The sequence below is a fragment of the Eutrigla gurnardus genome (genome assembly GCF_963514095.1).
Source record: "Eutrigla gurnardus genome assembly, chromosome: 17".
In the NCBI taxonomy this organism is placed as follows: domain Eukaryota; kingdom Metazoa; phylum Chordata; class Actinopteri; order Perciformes; family Triglidae; genus Eutrigla; species Eutrigla gurnardus.
The window spans coordinates 23,257,817-23,283,007 of NC_139928.1; the positions used below are offsets into that span (position 1 = coordinate 23,257,817).

At 41.6% G+C, this 25,191-nt stretch overlaps 4 protein-coding genes across 14 annotated transcripts in view; 1 reads left to right on the forward strand and 3 right to left on the reverse strand.

Annotated features, from left to right (window-relative positions):
- Positions 1–207: 207 nt before the first annotated feature.
- LOC311027942 (uncharacterized protein) lies at positions 208–7,352 on the reverse strand. 2 transcript variants are annotated; one of them, XM_084032168.1, is made up of 8 exons: positions 7,258–7,352; positions 3,920–4,174; positions 3,001–3,270; positions 2,376–2,444; positions 1,977–2,021; positions 1,485–1,598; positions 779–889; positions 208–699 (listed from the first exon to the last, which is right to left on the reverse strand). In XM_084032168.1, exons 1-8 carry the CDS (start codon positions 7,331–7,333, stop codon positions 521–523), a joined length of 1,119 nt encoding a protein of 372 aa, XP_083888294.1. In that variant the 5' UTR covers positions 7,334–7,352; the 3' UTR covers positions 208–520. The 2 variants fall into 2 exon arrangements, with proteins under 2 accessions (XP_083888294.1, XP_083888293.1); XM_084032167.1 differs by having other exon boundaries at positions 3,920–4,192; positions 7,258–7,334.
- A 444-nt stretch (positions 7,353–7,796) lies between these two features.
- On the reverse strand, positions 7,797–11,826 carry LOC311027368 (uncharacterized protein). 4 transcript variants are annotated; one of them, XM_084031367.1, is made up of 8 exons: positions 11,610–11,782; positions 10,764–11,039; positions 9,798–10,154; positions 9,198–9,245; positions 9,005–9,106; positions 8,384–8,449; positions 8,184–8,237; positions 7,797–8,016 (listed from the first exon to the last, which is right to left on the reverse strand). In XM_084031367.1, the coding sequence occupies exons 1-8, from the start codon at positions 11,668–11,670 to the stop codon at positions 7,940–7,942; spliced, it is 1,041 nt and encodes a 346-aa protein (XP_083887493.1). In that variant the 5' UTR covers positions 11,671–11,782; the 3' UTR covers positions 7,797–7,939. The 4 variants fall into 4 exon arrangements, with proteins under 4 accessions (XP_083887493.1, XP_083887492.1, XP_083887494.1 ...); XM_084031366.1 differs by having other exon boundaries at positions 9,005–9,109; positions 11,610–11,781; XM_084031368.1 differs by lacking the exon at positions 8,184–8,237 and having other exon boundaries at positions 9,005–9,109; positions 11,610–11,826.
- A 1,042-nt stretch (positions 11,827–12,868) lies between these two features.
- LOC311027370 (uncharacterized protein) lies at positions 12,869–19,699 on the reverse strand. 6 transcript variants are annotated; one of them, XM_084031374.1, is made up of 7 exons: positions 19,553–19,699; positions 18,598–18,873; positions 15,109–15,407; positions 14,392–14,440; positions 14,199–14,300; positions 13,481–13,546; positions 12,869–13,101 (listed from the first exon to the last, which is right to left on the reverse strand). In XM_084031374.1, the coding sequence occupies exons 1-7, from the start codon at positions 19,611–19,613 to the stop codon at positions 13,022–13,024; spliced, it is 933 nt and encodes a 310-aa protein (XP_083887500.1). In that variant the 5' UTR covers positions 19,614–19,699; the 3' UTR covers positions 12,869–13,021. The 6 variants fall into 6 exon arrangements, with proteins under 6 accessions (XP_083887500.1, XP_083887499.1, XP_083887498.1 ...); XM_084031373.1 differs by having other exon boundaries at positions 14,199–14,303; XM_084031372.1 differs by having other exon boundaries at positions 14,392–14,439; positions 15,039–15,407.
- A 1,363-nt stretch (positions 19,700–21,062) lies between these two features.
- atf6b (activating transcription factor 6 beta) overlaps positions 21,063–25,191 on the forward strand; it is an 11,514-nt gene continuing 7,385 nt past the window's right edge. Inside the window, exons 1-9 of one of the 2 annotated variants that reach the window (XM_084033006.1) lie at positions 21,068–21,393; positions 23,057–23,130; positions 23,464–23,545; positions 23,744–23,803; positions 23,876–23,955; positions 24,187–24,361; positions 24,535–24,699; positions 24,785–24,954; positions 25,063–25,191. The exon at positions 25,063–25,191 is cut by the window's right edge and continues 51 nt beyond it. In XM_084033006.1, the coding sequence (XP_083889132.1) occupies positions 21,321–21,393; positions 23,057–23,130; positions 23,464–23,545; positions 23,744–23,803; positions 23,876–23,955; positions 24,187–24,361; positions 24,535–24,699; positions 24,785–24,954; positions 25,063–25,191 (1,008 nt within the window). In that variant the 5' untranslated portion in view covers positions 21,068–21,320. Of the gene's footprint in view, positions 21,394–23,056; positions 23,131–23,463; positions 23,546–23,743; positions 23,804–23,875; positions 23,956–24,186; positions 24,362–24,534; positions 24,700–24,784 lie in introns of both variants that reach the window. The other variant, XM_084033005.1, reaches the window with a different exon arrangement.

The following is a 25,191-nucleotide window of genomic DNA, read 5'->3' on the forward strand; positions in this document are numbered from 1 at the left end:
GAGTTTTTACATCCCATCATTTATGAAACACTTGTTAGGTAGAAACACGTAAATACGAATGTAGAACACGAGGTTTCAGAGATCTGATCAGATGAGGAAGTCTGACAATGAAACTTTGGGGCTTTTCTTCGTATCTCGACGCACAACGTTTACGTACACTTAACAAATTGTAAAATGTTGTAACGTGAGGTTAGCATTCTGAAACCATTGTTTTTAATGTTTGTAATGTTCTGTTTCAGAATGCTAATGCGGTTAGCATTCTGAAACCATTGTTTTTAATGTTTGTAATGTTCTGTTTCAGAATGCTAATGAGGTTAGCATTCTGAAACCATTGTTTTTAATGTTTTTAATGTTCTGTTTCAGAATGCTAATGCGGTTAGCATTCTGAAACCATTGTTTTTAACGTTGTTTTAAATGAGTTAAACTTTCATTCTATTAAGTGAGAAATAATTCTATAAAGACGTAAATGACGTGTTTAATGTTGGAAAGTGATGCTGAAGATGAGAAACGCGGCGTGGTTTCATTTCCCTCCTGCGACAAGAAGACGTGGTTTCTGTCCGGCGGGCGGCGGTCTGGTGATGACGGCCGAGTAGATGACGTGGTGATGGTCCTGGTCCGGCGGAGTCTTGCCGGGTCTCTCCCTCCAGGTGTGCCGGCCCAGAGAGGCGTAGTGGATCACCTCCTCGTGAACATCACTTCCTGCAGAGACGACAGGTAGGTGAAGGTGAGAACACACCTGAGATGGGAGGGAGGCGTGGCCAGGTGTGACGGCGTTTACCGGCCGGCGTGCTGGACGGCGGCGTCCACGGCTGCAGCTCGGTGTCCTCGAGTCCTGGTGATGAAGACGAACACAGACGAGACGAAGACGGCAGCAGAGTTCTCGTGTTGACTTCAGAAAGAGGAGAAGAAAACATTTAACTGAACTTTTAGTCCTTCAGTTGAACTTAAAGTGGCAGTCAGTAACATTTCCATCTGTTTAATGGTCTTTAAAGTTACTGTCTATCAAAGAGTGAGTTAAAACAGGTGGAGCTACTCAGGGAAGTATGGTGCGTTTACTTGGAATGGGAAATCAGTAACTTCCAACTGCTGAGTCAGGCTCCCTCTAGTCTAAAGTGTTTGAGGTACATTTCATTACTGCTGACTCACAATGGAGGATCAACAGAGAAAGAAGACCATTCAACTTCCAGTCCAAGAAAAAGAAACAACAAACTAATGGAAGTGAAGAAGGAACGTCATCAAGAAGCAAAGTGACACCAACGAGGGGAAACCACGGACCTCCTTTCAGTGTGGAGCATTTGAAGGCATCATCCAGATGAGAGACAGTCACACTGTTGGTGAGGGAGATGAGTCACAGAGGCTCACCTGCAGTTCCATCTACTGCCAGAGAGGCCGCTAGAAGCAACATATCTTAAATCTAACAGATTGACCCTTTAAAACAAGGATAAGCGACATCATACACATTTCTTTCTCTGTGCGTCGGGTACCTGAACATCCCGATCTCTTCTTCCTCCTGCACTTCCTGCTGGTCAGTAAAACGCCGACGGCAGCGATGAGGAGGAGGATCGTAAATGTCAAGCCGACAACCACCAGCATCAGGACTGAGAGACCACCAACAAAACAATCTGTCAATAAAAAATCACCTCAAACAAAAAACTGCGTTGTGGATTACATCTCAAGAGAAACTTATTTTGTCGTGGATCACGTTTGCTCTCGGCGTATCGCAAATTTGTTTCAAAAGAGTATCCACGTAGGTAGCAGGAAGGGTTCAAACAACGCAGGACTTTCACCCAGGAGACCGATGTTCCTGTCCCGTTCTTGTTTAAATCCAATAATCGTAAACCTTTTGTTCTGTTTTCGTTGTTAACCACGTGTTCCAAAGTTGAGAATGAACAAAAAAGTTACATTGTTTTTCAAAATAAGAGCCCATGGGGAAACAGGAAGGGGGAGGGACTTAGCTTCTCACTGCCTTGACTCACCGTTCTCAGCACTCTTCTTCTTGTTGGTGTTTATGTCGGCCACAGCTGATGAAGAACAGGAAACACGTTAATCCAGACTGACTTCATAACATCTTTACTGAAGTTATAGAGCAACACGTGAAAACTAGAAATAATATTCCTCTCCAAATAAAACAAATCAAGTAAACGTAGACAAACATTCTAGTATAACATGATAATAACTGTATTTGTAATTTGTGCGTGTTAGTTGATGATGTTCAGAACTTAATTCGGTTACGATCATCTTCCCATGTTGTGACGTTTTGTTCCAATAAATAATAATAATATATTATAATAAAAACTTTATGAAGATTTGTCAACCATGATGTGGATTTTAAAGTAGTAGTACAAACTTAGTAGTGGAACTGAACAATGTCCTACCCGTTTCCATGACAACGGCTGCTGGAGTCGTACTGGTGGTTTGGGGGATGCTGGTTGGCTCTGGCTGCCCTGATTAATCAAAATCAATACATCGATAGTTTTGTAAATGTGAGTTTTCATGTAGTTCTCCATATATTGCTCGTGGACTGTAGATCAATAAACGTTGTTTACAATGTTTATATATACAAATCAGACAGGAGTAACCCCCTGGTGGCCAGCAGAGAGTATGACAGTTTAAGGCACTTCAGCTTCGGCTTCACTTTTCAGCCTACTATTCCTTTAAATGTGATTTTTTATAAAAACATTTTTAAAGTCAAAATTCATTACAATGACAACTAAAATACAGTATAATATAATATAACCGTATGTTACACTGAGCATCATAGCATAATGTTTCCCTTTATTTCCCACATTTATTCCTGTTTGCTTCAACAGATTTATTCTTTATCATGACACGATGACATCATAATTAACAGCATATAAGAAAATCCGTAAATGCATAAATGAGATATATGAATCAAACAGAGAGAATTAGAAATAAGGCCTCTATTAGAGAATTTACAGTAATTATTATTGAATATGATCTGATCATGTGATCAGCTTGTAAGTAACCAGATTGCTGCACCTGTCAGCACGGTGAGTCTGGCCTGCAGCTCTTTGTTGCACAGGTACTCGCCGGCGTCCCCCGGCTGCAGGTCCTGGATCTGCAGGGCCCCGTTCTGGAAGCTGATCCGGCTCCGCTCCGGCTTCACCGTGCCGTTCCTGAACACGGTGAGGACGGGCTCGAACGCCCCGCCCTCGCCCCTCCCCCGGTGCAGCCACCGCTTTTTGGGCTTGGAGGAGCCGCTGCAGGGGAGCAGCAGAGTCCGGCCCGCCGCCACCAGGAAGTCACGGCCTGATGGGGGCAGAACCACAGAGGGATTATGGGTAATTGTCATGTAATCACACAACTGAAGGGTTTTTCCCTTCCAGGACACGAATCCTTAAAATCCTAGAGATGAGTCAGTTTAGTACTTTCTGTTCCGTCATGAACGCAGCAGAGATCATCTTCTGCAAAAATCCACACAAATCTTTAATTTGTAGAAGTTTGTTCCTTCATTGTGACGTTCGTGTCACATTCAGACCGTGGGAACTTTTTACTACGTTACGTCATCAACTTCCTCGTCAAACGCATTTCCTCTTATTCATGTTTGAGCTCAGAATAAATCAGCCGGCATAAACATCAAACTGAAACGGAAACTTTAACTCAGTCATATAACTTAGAATTCATGTCCTTTACAAGATTTGACCCCCAAGGTCTACAGAGACCTGGTGGAGGGACCCCCAAGGCCTTTAGAGACCCGGTGGAGGGACCCCCAAGGCCTATAGAGACCAGGTGGAGGGACCCCCAAGGCCTATAGAGACCCGGTGGATGGATATTATTTAAATTAAGTTTGGGATCCCCCCTGCAGTAACTCTGCAGCCCTCTAGGGTCCCTGTTGATGGGACACGGATGCGGTTCTCCTGGGTTAGGGTCCTGTGTTAGGATCCGCCTCCAGCGTTACCTGTCAGCACCTGCAGTTCGGCCACCGGCCGCCGGTTGCAGCGGAACTCCCCGGCGTCGGTGTCAGCGAGCCGCAGGAGGCAGAGGGCGCCGTCGACCAGCAGCAGGTAGCGCTGGGCATCCGCATTGTTCTCATCGTCGCCCTGCCGGCTCACCAGGACCTTCTGGTCCCGGTTAGTCCACATCAGACCGGAGCTGTCGGAGCCGCCACACTGCAGGCAGATCTGGTGATTCTCGGGGACGGAGAAGTGGATCACTGCGGACAGAAACAGACCTTCTATCTGTGAACCTTTGTTTCCTGTTTCTGTCTCATGGAAACACGCTGCCGTCACACAGTCGGCCTGAAATAACAATCAGGAAGAAGAACGTCTGAATCACAGCGTCTGGTCGGGTTCGGGGCCTCGGGGCCTCGGGGCCTCGGGGCCTCGGGGCCAGGGTTTCACCTGGACAGATGACGATCAGGGACCACGATGACTTTGTCCTTTATATGAAGTTATAATTACAATAGAACTGCTTGGGGGATAAAATGTAGCTTAATATTTATATTTATATTATTAAGATAAATATTTTAATAATTTATAATAAATTAAATCATGTATTAATAATGAATACATTTATTTTTTTAGTTATCATAATATTTATTATTCTAATAAAAAAATATAAAAACGTTTTATTTGTATTAACAGTCAAATTTTAGTTGATATTGAAGACAGCTTGATTAAATCAAAAAACTCAAACTCAAATTTCTTTCTGAAATAATATTGCAATCAAACCGTAAAAAAAAATACCTTTTTTTGTTGCAAAAAACAATCTTCACTCAGTTTGATCCAATTATTATTTTGGTTTTATTATGATGAACTTCGTGTGAACGTGTGAATGTGTGACTGTGTGACTGTGTGAACGTGTGAACGTGTGACTGTGTAAACGTGTGAACGTGTGAATGTGTGACTGTGTGACTGTGTGAACGTGTGACTGTGTGACTGTGTGACTGTGTTACTGTGTGAACGTGTGAATGTGTGACTGTGTGACTGTGTTACTGTGTTACTGTGTGAATGTGTGAACATGTGACTGTGTGACTGTGTGACTGTGTGAACGTGTGACTGTGTGAACGTGTGATCGTGTGATCGTGTGACTGTGTTACTGTGTTACTGTGTGAATGTGTGAACATGTGACTGTGTGACTGTGTGACTGTGTGAACGTGTGACTGTGTGAACGTGTGACTGTGTGACTGTGTGAACGTGTGAATGTGTGAATGTGTGACTGTGTGACTGTGTGAACGTGTGACTGTGTGACTGTGTGACTGTGTGAACGTGTGACTGTGTGAACGTGTGATCGTGTGATCGTGTGACTGTGTTACTGTGTTACTGTGTGAATGTGTGAACATGTGACTGTGTGACTGTGTGACTGTGTGAACGTGTGATCGTGTGACTGTGTGAACGTGTGACTGTGTGACTGTGTGAACGTGTGAACGTGTGAATGTGTGACTGTGTGAACGTGTGACTGTGAACGTGTGAATGTGTGAATGTGTGACTGTGTGACTGTGTGAACGTGTGACTGTGTGACTGTGTGAACGTGTGACTGTGTGACTGTGTGAACGTGTGAATGTGTGAATGTGTGACTGTGTGACTGTGTGAACGTGTGACTGTGTGAACGTGTGAAGGTGTGACTGTGTAAACGTGTGAACGTGTGAACGTGTGACTGTGTGACTGTGTGAATGTGTGACTGTGTGACTGTGTGACTGTGTGACTGTGTTACTGTGTGAACGTGTGAATGTGTGAACATGTGACTGTGTGACTGTGTAAACGTGTGAACGTGTGACTGTGTGAACGTGTGACTGTGTTACTGTGTTACTGTGTGAATGTGTGAACGTGTGACTGTGTGAACGTGTGAACGTGTGACTGTGTGAACGTGTGACTGTGTGACTGTGTGACTGTGTGAACGTGTGAATGTGTGAATGTGTGACTGTGTAAATGTGTGAACGTGTGACTGTGTAAATGTGTGAACGTGACTGTATGAATGTGTGACTGTGTGACTGTGTGAACGTGTGAATGTGTGACTGTGTGACTGTGTAACTGTGTAAACTTGTGAACGTGTGACTGTGTGACTGTGTGACTATGTAAACGTGTGAATGTGTGACTGTGTGAACGTGTGAATGTGTGAACGTGTGACTGTGTGAACGTGTGACTGTGTAAACGTGTGAACGTGTGACTGTGTGACTGTGTGAACGTGTGACTGTGTGACTGTGTGACTGTGTTACTGTGTGAACGTGTGAATGTGTGACTGTGTGACTGTGTTACTGTGTTACTGTGTGAATGTGTGAACATGTGACTGTGTGACTGTGTGACTGTGTGAACGTGTGACTGTGTGAACGTGTGATCGTGTGATCGTGTGACTGTGTTACTGTGTTACTGTGTGAATGTGTGAACATGTGACTGTGTGACTGTGTGACTGTGTGACTGTGTGAACGTGTGACTGTGTGAACGTGTGATCGTGTGACTGTGTTACTGTGTTACTGTGTGAATGTGTGAACATGTGACTGTGTGACTGTGTGACTGTGTGAACGTGTGACTGTGTGACTGTGTGAACGTGTGAATGTGTGACTGTGTGACTGTGTGAACGTGTGACTGTGTGACTGTGTGAACGTGTGAATGTGTGAATGTGTGACTGTGTGACTGTGTGAACGTGTGACTGTGTGACTGTGTGAACGTGTGAATGTGTGACTGTGTGACTGTGTGAACGTGTGAATGTGTGAATGTGTGAACATGTGACTGTGTGACTGTGTGAACGTGTGAACGTGTGACTGTGTGAACGTGTGATCGTGTGATCGTGTGACTGTGTTACTGTGTGAATGTGTGAACATGTGACTGTGTGACTGTGTGACTGTGTGACTGTGTGAACGTGTGACTGTGTGAACGTGTGAATGTGTGACTGTGTGACTGTGTGAACGTGTGAACGTGTGACTGTGTGACTGTGTGAACGTGTGAATGTGTGAATGTGTGACTGTGTGACTGTGTGAACGTGTGACTGTGTGACTGTGTGAACGTGTGAACGTGTGACTGTGTGAACGTGTGACTGTGTGAACGTGTGAACGTGTGAATGTGTGACTGTGTGACTGTGTGAACGTGTGACTGTGTGAATGTGTGACTGTGTGACTGTGTGACTGTGTGAATGTGTGACTGTGTGAACGTGTGACTGTGTGACTGTGTGAATGTGTGACTGTGTGACTGTGTGACTGTGTGACTGTGTGAACGTGTGACTGTGTGACTATGTAAACGTGTGAATGTGTGACTGTGTGACTATGTGAACGTGTGACTGTGTGAACGTGTGACTGCTCCTTACCTGTGGAGTTTCCAGAGCAGCCGATCACACCTGACAGCAGGAAGCCGACGTGACAGAAGATCAGGAGAAAGAACATCTTCAAACTGCTGCTGATCCACGAGTGAAGCTTCAGAGTGAGAGACGTCTATTCCCACTCTTCCTCTTCTTCCTCTTCTTCCTCTTCTTCCTCTTTCCTGATACTCATCGCGTCATCGTAACGGAAAAATGGAGCTTTGGAAGCAATTTGTCGCCTGAATCATTAAAATGCTTCTGGATTTGAAGGTTTTCAACTGAAGCTTTTCATCCAATATTTTATATTTAAGCTAAATTGCTATTTCACTGTCGATCTGTGAATTCCTTTGATCAGTTTCTCTGTAATATTTAATTATAGTCTGATCTGGAGTAAAACATACTACTCCTTTATTTTTTATCTATTCTGATTAAAACTGCTCCATATTTGTTCAATCTGAGTCATTATGGGTTTTTATTCACTATTTTTGTACTAAATTAATACATAAAAAAAAAAAACATGAAAAACAAAGCAGACATTTTTTATAATCAAATATTGAAACTGTTTATTGTTTATATTCGGTTATAATCCGATAATAAAGTTACATTTACACAAAGTGAGTCTGAGCCTTCACGCCCAGCCCCGACCTTAAACAGGAAGTCACGTCCACTTCCTGTTTCGCCCAGAAAGCAGCTACAGGCGCTCCTCTGCGTTCTCTGGGGTTTGGGGTTTCTGCGCTAAATGATAAACGTTGGTCAGCTGTGACGAACCTGTAGATCCAGAAAAGAAAGTACAGATTTGTTTTTATTTTTTTATTCAGTAATTTTGATGATGTAGAATTTTGTTTCTCTTATCTTCCAATTAAAAAAAAATTGAATCTGCTACTTTTTTGCATCCAACGGCTCTGGGACCAAAATAACAGAGGAGTTGAATTTACCTTCATTGTTTCCACCAATCAGAGAGCTGCTGATCAGGGAGTATGGGGACTCCTCTGTCAGAATAAAATCAACATAATGAATACATGCTGTACGTGACGTACATCATGCTTAAATGTTGATGAACGTTTATGTTATTTTACATTTAAAGATGAAACAGTGGAAAAAAACTCATATGTGAAAGTTTATTTATTTCTCTCACCTTTAGACGGCTGAGACTCCACCCCATCCTGTATCACATCGTAGATGTGGCAGCTTTCTGCACTTCCTTTGGAAGAAGGTCTCACTATTAATACACCATGAGAACCCACAGAAAGCTCTGAAAGCTCGTCTCCTTGGTGACATCTTTTAATATGGCATGAAAACGTGATTGAATGTCAGGTGTAAAGGCGGTTAAAGTGTCCACACGAAACAAATGCTTTATAATAGATCTCTCCGAAACACCCACGGAAATTGCAGTATCTGTATATAATATATAGATGTAAAATATAAAAAAAAGTTTTTTTTATCCGTGCAAGAAAGAGATCATGCACCAATAAAAAAATAAATAAATAAAAGACCATTATAGGAAGTCATCCAATTTTTTGACATTTTTATATGGCCAACAAATAAAATAATTAAAAAGGTCAGCAAACAGTAATCAAACAGTAAAATATGGTTAAAGTCTGCAGTCAACCACTTTGGGGAGACGGCCACATCTCGTTGCCTCATGCTAACTTCCTGTGAAGACGTACGTTTATTTTGAAAAGACACTAATTCATTAGCACACCTTAATAAATATGATTTATTTCCTCTCACGTGTAGACCGTTGGGTTTGACTCACCTCGTCTCTCAATCCTGCGTCTCCGAGTGACGATGACGGCGATGATGACGATGACGAGGAAGGGGACGACTATTCCAAACACCAAACCAAGATGTTGCTGCTCTGCTGGAACACAAAGTAAGAACAGCTGTTTTAGCTCAGAATTAGCATCACATTTACTGTAAACAGCTTCGTTTCTTACCCATAATCCTACCTGTTTTTGGCGGGGATGTTGCTGTTGTATGAATTACTCCCTTTGCTCCTGCAGAGGAATACATGTTGTTTTTTATTTTTATTTCTACCAGATCTTTCACTACGGAAACCAAGAATGGCCATGTTTGCAATTTATTTTATAATTAATTTGTTACAAAATACAAACTTGTTATAACGAAATAAATACTTGTTATGAAGAAATTAAAACTTGTTATAAAGAAATTAAAATTTGTTATAAAGAAATTACAACTTGTAATAATGAAATAACAACTTGTTATAACAAAATAAAAACTTGTTATAAAGAAATAAAAACATGTTATAATGAAATACCCACTTGTTTTAACAAAATAAAAACTTTTGACAGGAAAACAGAACGGTTGTTTCCTCTTAACTTATAATATTCAGCCTATCAGAGTCCAGGAGATCCATGCCATCATTGAGGAAGCATAGATGAATAAAAATAGATAATAGATTAGAAGATAATATTCAGATAAATCCTCGTCAATAAGGAGAAGACTCAGCAACCAGATAACGGAGTAATTACCTTGAGATCCCAACATAACGACATTAAATGTTGCTGCTGACGTTCGCCTGGTTTTACCTGTGGTTGTTGTTGTTGGTGGTGTTGTTGTTGTCGGTGTGGTTGTTGTTGTTGGAGTGGTTGTTGTTGTTGTTGTGGTTGTTGTTGTTGGTGTTGTTGTTGTTGGTGTGGTAGTTGTTGGTCTGGTTGTTGCTGTTGGTGTGGTTGTTGTTGTTGGTGTTGTTGTTGTTGGTGTGGTAGTTGTTGGTCTGGTTGTTGCTGTTGGTGTGGTTGTTGGTGTTTTGGTTGTTGCTGTTGGTGTGGTTGTTGTTGTTGGTGTTGTTGTTGTTGTTGGTGTGGTAGTTGTTGGTCTGGTTGTTGTTGTTGGTGTGGTTGTTGCTGTTGTTGATGAGGTTGTTGTTTGTGGTGTCTTGTTATCTTCAGAGAGAGAAGGACATAAAACAGCAAAAACAACGCACATCACCACATCTTTATCAAGCCGAACCTTTTGAAGACGTTTCGTCTCCTTCAGTTCTACCTGATTAGTGGGGAGTTCAGGTGTTTACGTTTTCTGTGGTTCTGTACAGAACGTCAAACACGAGGACGTAGACTTTGACGGCGGGCGACATTATCGACTGTAGCCGGTTTTGTAAACAAAGCAAGGAGAAGCTCAGATAACAACACACACAGAGGGAGAGTGACTTCTCTCTCTGCTCAGCTTGGCATTACTCCACTCTATCTTGACATAGACAGCAGTTGTTTGGATTTATTAATGCTCTGAATGTTAAATACGCTCTGGTTTAATCAGTGACCGTGTTAACTGGTGACTCTCGTAGCGATGGCACCTAGCGCCGTGTTACTTATGTTATGAAAGCCTTCAATCAGTTTTAAAGTTTAAAATTATTATTATCGACGGTGACTGTCTATGTTAGTCACTACGAGCTGAAAGTCACCAGTTAACACGGGGACTGGTTAGACTGGACCACCTGTTGCTCTAAGATGGTGGTGGTTGTGCAGGAAGAGGACATTTATAAAGTTTGATTTTACCTGATGGGATCACCTTCAGCTCCACAGCTGATTTGTTGTTACAAAAGTATCTTCCAGAATCTGAGATGGCAACTTTACGAATGATCAGTGAGTTATCTGACATTGAACTGAATCGCTTGCCGCGGTCATCAATGTGCCTTATGTCACGGTCACCAGTAGTCAGGATGTCCACTCTACGTTTACTTCCATAACTCTTTCTGCTCCACGTTACGTCACCCTTCACCCACTGACGGCATGGAAGAGTGACTAATTCTTTTTCCTTGACTTGGATTATTTCTGCAAACCAAAAGAAAATTACAATAAATAATCTGTTATCTCGGTATGTCAGCAAAAAAACCCCAAACATTATCAAGTAGTTCTGTTGCCTAAACCAAACCAAGTAGTTATCTTGCCTAAACCTTATCATGTAATTTTGTTGCCTAAACCAAACAGAGTCGTTTTGTTGTCCTGTTTATTGTTGACACTCTGTATCAAGTGAAACGTTTCTAGAGTAACTCTGGATTTGATCTCTGGTTGAGGTTCGGCGTTGATGGTTACAGTTCCGATAAGTCGTCATGCAGTGAATCTCTCAAGAGTTCTCACAAACGTAGGTTTACCATCTATCGGCAGGATCCGGTCCCTGGACCCGGACTCGTCCCAACTGAGGCCTGAGGGGTACCAGGACCCTCATAGTTTGAAGTCTAGATCCACTGAGCAAATATGGTATTTGACAGGCAGCCTCACTCCGACTGGGCTGTTGAATTTCTCGTAAACATTTTGTCTGATTTGAACTCCAACCATCCCACACTCTTAGGAATAAACAACACTATTAAACTATAAAGACGGATGGATATGAAAAGTGCTTACCTGCGGAGGAGTTGCAGCTCAGCACGAAGGCTAACAAGCAGCAGCAGACCTTCACCTTCATCTTCAGACAGGAAATGACTGAAAAGTGACCACAGTTTCTGTCTGAAGTGAGAACAGGAACTCGGCTGCGTGAGTCGGTTCCCACACTCTCACGTTAATGTCTTTGTAATGAATATCAATACTTCCTCTTTTGTTCTGTTTTTAAATGCAGATTTCTCACGGATGCACTTGATGCTCTGGTTTGGTCTCCACCTTCTCCTGAAGGAATAAATCCGGCTCTTTATCTCATCGCCGTTGATTGAACGATTAGGAAACAAAAGGAGGATTAAAAATGGGGTTGTTGTTTTTTTCTTTTGAAGTGAAGAGAAGAGAAAGCAGAACTCCTGCAGGACAACTTTAATAAAGTTAATTTTACGTGACAGGAGTCTCAGATGATGACGCTGCGTGTAAAGACACGACTCTCTTCCGACATCTTTATTTCTCAGCGCAGCAAAAGAAACATTTTCAATAAATGAGAAACCCTGAATACAGGATAAGCGGTAGACAATGGATGGATGGAAAGTTCAGCTATGATTGCACACTGGATATTGTGTGTTCCGCGATGACTGTGCACAAATGTTTTTATCCTTTAAACATTTGAAGTTATAATTACAATAGAACTGCTTGGGGAATCAAATGTAGCTTAATATTTATATTATTAATATAAATATTTAAATAATTTTATAATAGATAAAATAATGTATTAATAATTAATACATTTTTTATTAATTATAATATTTATTATTATAATAAAAAATATATAAAAACGTTTTATTTGTATCACAGTCACATTTTAGTTGATATTGAAGACAGCTCTTTGATAAAATCAGAAAACTTTAATACTATTATCAAATTTCTTTCTGAATTAATATTGCAATCAAACTGTAAAAGAAATACCTTTTTTTGTTTCAAAAAACAATCTTCACTCAGTTTGATCCAATTATTATTTTGGTGTTTTATTGTGAAGAACTTCTGATATTTATTCTGGAGTAACATGTGATGCATTTTACAAACCGACACAGAAAACAATATCAAACAACAATTATTAAATATATGTTTGCAGAACATGAATCCAACATGTGAACATGTGAGTGTGTGAACTAAATAAATACATTTTAAAAATGAACAAAAAGTGAATAAAAATTAAAAAAAATAAAAGAAATTAACAAAAAACTACATGAAAAACAAAGCAGACATTTTTTTTAAATGGAAGACAAATAAAATATTGAAACTGTTTATTGTTTATATTTGGTTACAATCAAAGGTGAGTTGTCAGCTCACGTTACATTTACACAAAGTGAGTCTGAGTCTTCACGCCCAGCCCGACCTTAAACAGGAAGTCACGTCCACTTCCTGTTTCGCCCAGAAAGCAGCTACAGACGCTCCTCTGCGTTCTCTGGGGTTTTGGGTTTCTGCACTAAATAATAAACGTTGGTAGTCAGCTGTGACGAACCTGTAGATCCAGAAAAGAAAGTACAGATTTGTATTTATTTTTTGTTTCTCTTTTCTTCCAATAAATTTTTTTTTGAATCTGCTACTTTTTTGCATCCTTCATGCTCTGGGACCAAAATAACGGAGAGTCAAAGAGCTGCTGATCAGGGAGTATGGGGACTCCTCTGTCAGAATAAAATAAACATAATGAATATTCGCTGTATGTGACAGGAGGATCTGCTCAAATGTTGATGAATGTTTATGTTATTTTACATTTAAAGATAAAACAGTGGAAAAAAACACATGTGTGACCGTTAAACAGGTAAAAAAGTTTATCCTGAAGCAGATGGAATATTTCTTTTACTATTTTTGGAACATTCAGTCTAATTTCTTTCTCTCACCTTTTGACGGCTGAGACACCAACCCATCCTGTATCACAGCGTAGATGTGGCAGCTTTCTTCACTTCCTTTGGAAGAAGGTCTCACTATTAATACACCATGAGAACCCACAGAAAGCTCCGAAAGCTCGTCTCCTGAGTGACTTTTAAGGTGGCATCAAAACGTGATTGAATGTCAGGTGTAAAGGCGGTTAAAGAGTCCACGAAACAAATGCTTTATAATAGATCTCTCCGAAACACTCACGGAAATTGCAGTAGCTGCATTATATCTATATAAATATATAGCTCTAAAATATGAATTTTTTTTATCAGTGCAAGAAATATATATATAATGCACCAATAAAAAAAGAAAATACGTATATATATATATATATACTGTATATATATATATATATTAAAAAATTATATTGGTGCAAGAAATATACACCAATAAAAAAATAAATAAATAAAAGACCATTTAAAAAAGTGATCCAATTTTTTTTTTATGAAAAACAAAGCAGACATTTTTGGACAACAAATAAAATAATTAAAGAGGTCAGCAAACAGTAAAATATGGTTAAAGTCTGCAGTCAACCACTTTGGGGAAACGCCAACATCTCGTTGCCTCATGCTAACTTCCTGTGAAGACGTACGTTTATTTTGAAAAGACACTAATTCATTAGCACACCTTAATAAATATGATTTATTTCCTCTCACGTGTAGACCGTTGGGTTTGACTCACCTCGTCTCTCAATCCTGCGTCTCTGAGGGACAACACTGACGATGATGACGGTGACGAGGAAGGGGACGACTATTCCAAACACCAAACCAAGATGTTGCTGCTCTGCTGGAAGACAAAGTAAGAACAGCTGTTTTAGCTCAGAATTAGCATCACATTAACTGTAAACGGTTTCGTTTCTTACCCATAATCCTACCTGTTTTTGGCGGGGATGTTGCTGTTGTATGAATTACTCCCTTTGCTCCTGCAGAGGAAAACATGTAGTTTTTTATTTTTATTTCTACCAGATCTTTCACTACGGAAACCAAGAATGGCCATGTTTGCAATTTATTTTATAATTATTCATTTGTTACAAGTTCTTATCTCATTTTCTGGAGATAACGAAATAAAACTTGTTATAAAGAAATTAAAAATTGCTATAATGAAATAAAACTTGTTATAAAGAAATAAAAAATGTATCAATCCATCCATTGTCTACTGCTTATCCTGTATTCAGGGTCGCGGGGGGCTGGAGCCGATCCCAGCTATCATTGGACAGGTTGAAGTAAAAACTTGTTATAAAGAAATACAAACTTGTTATAACAAAATAAAAACTTGTTATGACGATAAAACAGAACGGTTGTTTCCTCTTAACTTATAATATTCAGCCTATCAGAGTCCAGGAGATCCATGCCAGCATTGAGGAAGCATAGATGAATGAAAATAGATAATAGATTAGAAGATAATATTCAGATAAATCCTCGTCAATAAGGAGAAGACTCAGCAACCAGATAACGGAGTAATTACCTTGAGATCCCAAGATAACGACATTAAATGTTGCTGCTGATGTTCGCCTGGTTTTACCTGTGGTTGTTGTTGTTGGTGTTGTTGTTGTCGGTGTGGTTGTTGTTGTTGGAGTGGTTGTTGTTGTTGTTGTGGTTGTTGTTGTTGGTGTGGTTGTTGTTGTTGGAGTGGTTGTTGGTGTTGGAGTGGTTGTTGTTGTCGGTGTGGTTGTTGTTGTTGGAGTGGTTGTTGGTGTTGGAGTGGTTGTTGGTGTTGGAGTGGTTGTTGTTGTCGGTGTGGTTGTTGTTGTGGTTGTTGCTGTTGTTGTTGAGGTTGTTGTTGTTGTTGTTGCTGTTGTTGTTGAGGTTGTTGTTGTTGGTGTGGTTGTTGCTGTTGTTGTTGAGGTTGTTGTTGTTGTTGTTGAGGTTGTCGTTCGTGGTGTCTTGCTATCTTCAGAGAGAGAAGGATATAAAACAGCAAAAACAACGCACATCACCACATCTTTATCGGAAGGCAGCCGAACCTTTTGAAGACGTTTCGTCTCCGTCGGTTCTACCAGAGGGGTATTCCATCAAACTCGCTAAGCGCAAAGCCGGGCTAATTTCGATAAGCCTCGCTAACTTTAGCCAGAGTTGCGTTCCATCAACGTGACTTGAGGCACTCTCCGCTAAGTAACCATGGGAATTTATCCGACCAAACGAGCCTGCTCCGGGGCAGGCTAACCATCAGGGGTGCAGTCGAATAGTCTTTTTTGCTTAGGAAGGTTCCTAACTGAAGAAGTGACCCGGAAGTAAACAAGTGGCCGCCATGATAAGAGCTGTTCGGATTCTCTAAATGCAAAGGAAAGGAGCTCCAATGCTTCCTTTCAGAGCTCCTTTAGCATAGGATGCAACGGACCTTCCTATGCGAAAGGAAAGGAGATCACGCCGACCCACAATTCTTAGCGAGAGCAACATTTAAAGTGCCGCACACCTCGGCCGCTAATGAAAACAAACGATATGTGTATTTGCATATTTAACAATGACTTTCATGCAGACATATAGTAATTGGAATAGTGATAATAAATGTGTGTGGACAGTGATAATAATTGAATGTTTTTTTTATTTTTTTTATTTCAATCATGTTACAAATGTTTGACAAAAACGAAACTAAAACCACAAATGAAAAGTAAATAAAACAACGGTCAAACAGGAAGGAGGAGCTGCTGGACTGAAGCCGGTCAGTGAACCAGCTGTTGATAAAACCAACATGTGGAGAAGTGGACGATGCGCTTTTTGTAGTCCATTATTGTAGTTTCTCCAGCGCAGACGCACGTCAATCGCCGGTGCCGATCATCAGCTGTCAATCATCAGCGGCCGCGTTATAATGACGTATCTTAGTGAAAGTCCGGTCGGATTCTCTGAGCACCGCGGTCGACTTTTCCTAAGTCCTTTTGAGTTCTCCTATCGCCTTTCCTTAACCCCGTGACCTTTTCCCCAGAGGTCAAGGAATAGGAGATAGGAATAGGAGTTAGGACCTTATTTTTTGACTATTCGACTGCACCCCAGGCTTACTTTAGCGGGGGTTTCAGAGAAGTCCGTCTGTCGGAAACAACTGTACCAGCAGAAGGTTCCGCCAAGCCTAGTCCTGTGATTTCGTCACGTGAAAGACCAAAAATTACCAGAATTACATATATGAAGTACAAACAGACTATATTTTCATCAAGCATCTAAGAATACACGCTTGCAATTAAAACAATATGAATAAATCGTTTATTTCCTGAACACCGACTGGCCATATTATTATCTGAATACATGTATTTTGCATGTTGTTCATCCCCCAGTTAGGTGAGTGGTGATGCACCTGCCCCCAGATGTGGGCAACCTGGGTTCACAACCCGGTGAGGAAGTCTCATAAATATATTCTTTTTTTGCTTGCATAATTGTCTTTAGATCAGAGAATTAGACCAACATTTTACCTTAACTATGATAAATATGTCACACAATTTCCCCAGAACCCAAATATAACTTGCAAAAACATGATAGGCATAAAGATGTTATTATTAATAGCATGTTATAGATCCCAATGACAAAGGGCCTATCTAAAACAGAGAGAGAGAGAGACAGGGGGAGAGAGAGAGAGAGAGAGAGAGAGAGAGAGAGAGAAATACTTCACACTAAAACTCAGTTCCAGTTCCAAATTTCACAAACTTCCATAGTCGGGAATTGAGCCGTGGCCGGCCGCATGTACAGCCGGCACATTACGTCTACACTATCCTTACATTCATGAACTCGTTGTCAGTTTTATATTAGAACATGTTACTCTTAACGGTACTTCCGTTTTTAATCGCTCGGCAATTCTTGCCCAAGCAGCCTCGTGATTTTTATTTATCACTACAGTATTCCCTTTATTGGTTATGATGGGTTTGTACTCCTCATACAGTTCCATCAATAATTTTTTCTCTGGTCTTTTCTGCCATTTTCTCGATGATTCGACATTCACGGTTCTGGTCTGGCTTCATATCCCGTGAACGGCGTAACACACGACAACGTTAGCCTGGCTTGAATTAGCCTCAACAAGGCGCGGCTGAAATGCGTTAATGGAACGGGTTTAGCCGCAAGTGGAAGTTGGCGTTAGTTCTAACCAGGCTTAACCAGGAAAGCGCCGCTTTAATTAGCGAGTTTGGTGGAATACCCCTCAGGGGCCCGTTCCAGAAAGTAGGTTTTCCTGAAACTCTGAGTTTGTTAACCCTGAGAAGAGGGATACTCTGAATCTTCCGTTCCAGAAAGAGAGATAACTCAACCTTTAGGTCAGTTACCATAGTAACTCTCTCTGTGAACTCTGTGAACCTAACCTGCTCGCTGGCAGGTTTGCTTCAACAAACCCTGAGTTTCTCCTACATTTCTCCGCCTTTTTCCCAAATCTGAACCAACTCTGAAAGTTGTCGTCCTTTCCTCGTCACCCTAATCGATATGGAAATAAAAGTGATTCTAACAGCTTTACGTCGGGAGAGGATTTTAATTACTTAGAAGGAAATTACAGTTTTTCCTGCCAATCACATATCTAAACAATATTCTCCGATATTTTCAACATTTCATACCGTGGACATAATGCAGATTATTTGCAGAGCTCTTAAGATTTTTTGCGAACGGGAGTTTTCTGAAAAAGGACATTTCTCTCCCGATTGCCATGGTTAATCGTAGTATCAGAGCTCCATTGATGATGGCGTTGTAGAGTCGGCAGGCACGCGCCTAACTCATACATACTCAGAGTTGATTGAACTAACTCAGATAACAACACACACAGAGGGAGAGTGACTTCTCTCTCTGCTCAGCTTGGCATTTCGCCACTCTATCTTTACGTAGACAGCAGTTGTTTGGATTTATTAATGCTCTGAATGTTAACTACACTCTGGTTTAATCAGTGACCGTGTTAACTGGTGACTCTCGTAGCGATGGCACCTAGCGCCGTGTTACTCGTGTTATGAAAGCCTTCAATCAGTTTTAAAGTTTAAAATTATTATTATCGACGGTGACTGTCTATGTTAGTCACTACGAGCTGAAAGTCACCAGTTAACACGGGGACTGGTTAGACTGGAACACGTTGCTCTAAGATGGTGGTGGTTGTGCAGGAAGAGGACATTTATAAAGTTTGATTTTACCTGATGGGATCACCTTCAGCTCCACAGCTGATTTGTTGTTACAAAAGTATCTTCCAGAATCTGAGGTGGTAACTTTACGAATGATCAGTGAGTTATCTGCCAATGCACTGAATCGCCTGCCGCGGTCATCAATGTGCCTTATGTCACGGTCACCAGTAGTCAGGATGTCCACTCTACGTTTACTTCCATAACTCTCTCTGCTCCACGTTACGTCACCCTTCACCCACTGACGGCATGGAAGCGTGACTAATTCTTTTTCCTTGACTTGGATTATTTCTGCAAACCAAAAGAAAATTACAATAAACAATCTGTTATCTCGGTATGTCAGCAAAGAATTCAGGAGACATGTCCGTCTGAAACCAAGTCAATGTCAACTTATTTTAGATTAGTTTCGTTACGTAATTTATTTTACGTAACTTACTTATTTTAACCCCGACCATAATCTCTTAAAACAGTATCAAGTGGTTCTGTTGCCCAAACATTATCAAGTAGTTGTGTTGCCCAAATCTAACCAAGTAGTTTTGTTGCCTAAACCAAACAGAGTCGTTTTGTTGTCCTGTTTATTGTTGACACTCTGTATCAAGTGAAACGTTTCTAGAGTAACTCTGGATTTGATCTCTGGTTGAGGTTCGGCGTTGATGGTTACAGTTCCGATAAGTCGTCATGCAGTGAATCTCTCAAGAGTTCTCACAAACGTAGGTTTACCATCTATAGGAAGGATCCGGTCCCTGGACCCAGACCTGTCCTAACTGAGGCCTGAGGGGTACCAGGACCCTCATAGTTTGAAGTCTAGATCCACTGAGCAAATATGGTATTTGACAGGCAGCCTCACACTGACTGGGCTTTTGAATTCCTCATTAACACTTCGTCCGATTTGAACTCCAACCATCCCACACTCTTAGGAATAAACAACACTATTAAACTATAAAGACGGATGGATATGAAAAGTGCTTACCTGTGGAGGAGTTGCAGCTCAGCACGAAGGCTAACAAGCAGCAGCAGACCTTCACCTTCATCTTCAGACAGGAAATGACTGAAAAGTGACCACAGTGTCTGTCTGAAGTGAGAACAGGAACTCGGCCGGAGGAAATCTGTTTTTTTTCTGTTGAAGTGAAGAGAAGAGAAAGCAGAACTCTGTTGCAGGACAACTTTATTAAAGTTTAATTTTACATGACGTGAGTCTCAGATGATGACATCTTTATTTCTCAGCGCAGCAAAAGAAACATTTTCAATAAATGAGAAAGTTCTGCTATGATTGCATACTGGATATTGTTAATTATACAAGACCTCACAGTGTAGTGCATGCATTATAAATTATAATTATTAGATTTCTATCAAGTACAATTGATTGTGCATTTAAGTACGTCAGTGACTTTCTATTGAACAAACTACAACGCTAAAGGAAGAGGTCATCTACATGCTGGCAGCGGGCCAATCTGTCTTCACGCCCCTCTTTGGAGTTATGTAATAACTCCCTCTCTCTCCACCAGACATTAACATATAAATATAATAAGTAGGTTATTTTCAGCCTTCATGGCGTTTGCTGGGTTTTTGTTGTTGTTGTGTTGCAGCTTCTTATATTTCGTGTTTAATTTATTTAATAATTTCACATATAGAGCAGATCAGACATGTACTCCACATAAAATTGTCTTTTGACAAGAAAAAAGAAACAAATACATCTGGGGATGAAAAAGTTCCAGTATAACATACTATATATATATATATATATATATATATATATATATATATATATATATATATATATATATATATATCATGCTCCCAATAGACCTCATTCTGCACTCTATACTTTATTGTAAATTGTAAATAAAAACAAAATTCACTGCTGGTAATTTTTGTACAATATCATGTTTATATATATAACAAGCCTACTCTATTTCTATTCTATTGTTTACGTTTTTTTAATTTATATTGTTAATTTTTGCTATTGTTATTATTACTGTTGTGTTTCTTGTAACATACTGTCCTTTGGCTGCTGTGGCAAACAAATTGCCCCGTTGAGGGACAATAAAGGAATTCTGATTCTGATATATATATATATATATTCTTCTACAAGTTTGAGAGTTTTAATACTTTTTTAATTTTTACATAATGCAGTGTAATTTAATGTGTTACTTTTTCCACACGCTTGAATCAACGTGACTTCAACCCAGACTGTTTTTTCTTTGCTTCTTTGCTCTGATAAACCCTGATTGGCTGCCAGTCGTGTCAATCAAACGCAGACCGGGATTTCCCTCCCACCTATTGGTTGGTCGCTCCTGTCAATCAAAGTGCTCTAATCCTATTGGGCCAAATCACCTTTTAAAAACCCTCGTCATCGCGTCGCCGCCTCAACAACGGGTCGGTGCTCGCGCTCTCCGAATCATCCCATTGGTTCTAGCGTGTCGACGTCACAGCGTTCTCTCCTTCCATTGGCTGCTGTGCTACAAATGGGCGGGTACTTTCCGGGATATGCGTTTCCTTGTCTGTCACATAGCGAACGAAGGAGAACCGACATCGTCTCCGGAAGGTTCAAAACTGAATAAATACAACGCGTTTTTCCCCCACCGCGACGGAGGAAATACTCCATTGATTTTCTTTTAACTATAAATGATACCCGACATCATCCGGGTACCTTTACGCTTACATTAGCGTCTGTGTTTGTTTTAGCTAGCTGTTATCACGTCGCTATCTGATCTCCAAACACAACGCCTTTTGTGGCTATGAGTACGGATTTACTATCTGACCTGGACAGTCGTTTCTTCGCGGATAACCTCCTGACCAGCGAAGACTGGGGTGAGTTCACGTTTAAAGCCTGTGTGACGTCAATAAACGCGTATAATGTGAACGATAACAAGCTAGCAATGATGATAACGGCTAACCCCCCCCCCCGGAGCGGAAGCTGGGCGTTAAAACGTAAAAACTGTTTACATCCTCAGACTAAATAAACCAACGGATTTTATTTCGAATGGTTTATCTGCGAGATGCACGAGGCACTAGTGTGCGCGCGTGTAACGAGCGCGTGCACTTCCTCGGGCTCACCAGACCCGGATATGTCAGTGTTGTTTTTATTATTCATTAACAGTTCCTTTGTAAAAATGTTGTATAGAGTACACAGATTCAGTGTTTTAATAGCTTTTTTTATATATATAATTTAAAATTGACTTAATGTATTGTTTGAATTACATTTCGAAAAAAATAGTGGTTTGTGAATTGAAAATTTGGATTTATGTATCTGACATTTTTACAAGAAATAGTATCAAATTCATAATATAGTATTGGTTTGATTTGGTAGAGGAATAAGAAAAAACAAACCACATTTAAATATGTAAGGGGAAAATTCAGAGTAATATTGAGAAATGAATGTGTGTATATATATATATACACATACATACACACACATCTTGCCAAAACAATACAAGTACACCAAGTAGTTTTGTTACCTAAAACTTCTGGAGGAATAAGAAAAAGAAACAAAAAACAATAGTGCATACAATAGAAGTGCAAGATCAATATTTACAAGCAGTCGACCGATATTCAACATTTTTTATGTTTATCGGTATCCGCTATTTATTTTAAAATGCATTGATATCGTATTTTTACTATATTATGTATATATTTCTGGCCTTTTTCGACCACTTAACATCCACCTGCCTATCAGGATCTATTGTCAGCCAAGTCGTTCACACTCATCCAAACCCCCTTTAGGGGTCAATTTGGGGGTTCAGTATCTTGCCCAAGGGCACTTCTGGACTGGAGGAGCCAGGATTCGAACCACCGATCTTTCCGATTGGAGGATGACTCGCTCTAAACATACCCTTGAGGGGATTTTAACATAGTTTTGTGTTAAGACTTTGTTATTGAACATTTTTGACAGTTTTCTTTTTACATATTTTTTGATCAAATATCAAATATGGCACTCATTTGATGTTGGGATTCCTCGAGGTTTTCATCCTGCTGTTCTGCAGCCGTTGATTAAAAACTCCAGCAGACCAGATGAGACTGTAATAAACCCTGTGAGAGGACGGGGGGCGATGGCAGGAGGCCGTCACACACAAGCTTTTCAACAAAGCACAAACACTGAAGAAGGGGGAGTTTCTCTTTTCAGATCCTTTAAAGGAAAAGGCTGCTGTGTTTTTACATTATGATTAAAATATGGATGTTATATGAAGCATTGTGCTCATATTAATTCATGTACACTGTCCCCGATTATGACATTCATGATATTCAATAATGAATTTACCCTCGTTTAACTTTTCCTCTTTGTCTTTTTGTCTGGATGTCAGATTTTTACGTGTTTTTTATTCTGTCGCTGTAAAGTTGATCATGTCGTGTTCTCTAAAATATCATATAAATAAAGACTGAACAATGCCTGCCACGGTTTACTAACCATCGATATGAGTTCCTCAAAAACAAGACGGTGTGGAGCGATGCGTGAGCGTGTTCTTTTGTTCCTCAGATGCCTGTTTGTTCCAGTGTGAGAGCATGGAGGAGGGCGAGGAGGCCGCCTTCAGCCTGAACTACCGACCCACGGTACAGAGACACACTGCTCCACCTTCACACACCTTCACACACTGCTCCACCTTCCTCCACCTTCACACACTGCTCCACCTCATAGACACACACTGCTCCACCTCATAGACACACACTGCTCCACCTCATATACACACACTCCTCCTCCTCCTTCAACTTCATTTTTGTAGTGAGGGAACCCTCTTTCCTTCTAGTAGTAGTAGTAGTTGTAGTAGTAGTAGTATAGAGTACTTTTGTTTTGTACTAAAACATCCTTGAATCACTAATTGTTTGACACACACACACACACACACACTGACTGTCTCTCTCTCTTCCTCTGCCAACCTCTCACAGTTTGACAATGACCTCGTCCTCACCCTCGACCCTGACAACCCCACGTCTCCATGGCAACACCTTGACGACAGCCTGCTCGCAGGTAAAAGACCAGCCAACCGTGGCCGCCGGTGATTTTTGCTTTCACGTCTCTGGAACCCGAGAACAGTCTGTCTTCCTGCTGAAGACATGAATATTAGAAATATTGTTATTGTTTTATAAAAACATATAAATGAAGTTATTTCTCTTAAAAACGAGCCTCAGCTGTGTTTGACTCGATGTGTGTTTTCTGTCTCTGAAGGTGAAACTGCCGGGATAAAAAACGAGATGACCATCACTCAGCCGTTACCGGTGGAGATGTGTAAGTCCTCCGCTTTCTTTTAAATCACAAACTCTGTGTTTCCACCGGCTCACGTGTTCGTGGTGCGTTCAGTGTTCCAGGTGAAAGCAGAACCTCCGTCTCCCGCGTCGTCACTGGGGTCCGACTCTTCTGCACCGTCACCGGAGCCTCAGGTGGGTTTCACCTCCTCATGTTTATTACTTTTATTGCTTTGGTTTGACCAACGTCCTGCCAAACCTGCTGGCATTACCCATGATGCAACAGAAAAAGACTTAAGAAATACTGTTACCAAACGGTTTGACTTGTGCTCACAATATTAGTAGTTAGAAGATCGATACTCGTCGTCGTAGCGATGATTAAAACCCCCCAGACGTCGTTCTCGGACTCGTCTTCTCTCCGTCCAGATCACCGTTAAAGGGGAGAACCCTCCGACTCCTCCCTACATGTACGGAGACGTGCTGTGTCCTCCGCTGGGCTCCATGGAGGTCACCGTGGCAACGTCGGCCGTCCCGCCGCTACAGACGCCGTTGACGACGGCGATCCCGGCGGTCGGCGGCGGCGTACAGACGCAGGCTGCAGGTGGGTCTTTACTCTGTCTGCATGGTGCTCACCAGTAGGGGGCAGCAGCTCCTCCACACTACTGTGGTTTGTGTACATGCAGCGTATTTGCTTGAAACACGAGAAGCTTTTTATTTGCTCTGCTGGATTTCACGTCTGACATGTGAGCGGTGTTTGTTTCCTGTCGGCTGAAGTCCTCCCGGGGTCGGCGACCCTGAAGGCCAGCACCATCCTGAGCCCCAAACCCCCCATCCAGCCCAGACCGGTGTGCGTCGCCGCCCTCCCCGTCCCCCAGACCCCGGCACCGGCCAAGACCCTCATCCTGCAGGGCCTCCCCTCCATGGACCAGACCAGACCTGGTGAGTGTGTTTGTGTTCGGGGGGTGCGGGACAATAAAGTACCTTGAACTGGTCCCTGATGGTCTTCCTGTCTGTCCTCCTCCAGTCGTCCTGTCTCAGTCCGTCTGTCTCGGCTCGGCTCCGGCCATCGTGAAGATGGAGCCCGTCTCTCCCAGCGTCCCCCAGCACTGCAACGGCACCGCGGCTCCGCCCACCAGCAAACCCATCGTCCCGGCGACCACGCCGTTACCCGGCAACGGCTCCAACGACATCGACGTGAGTAGGCCGGACGTCAGACGGAAGAACAACCATCGTCACAGATGTGTTTCTCAACACCAGGCTCTGTCCATCTCTTCTTCTCTCCTCCTCTTCCTCGCGCTGCAGATGAAGGTGCTGAAGCGGCAGCAGCGGATGATAAAGAACCGCGAGTCGGCCTGCCAGTCGAGGAAGAAGAAGAAGGAGTACCTGCAGAACCTGGAGGCTCAGCTCCGGGAGGCCCAGCAGGAGAACGAC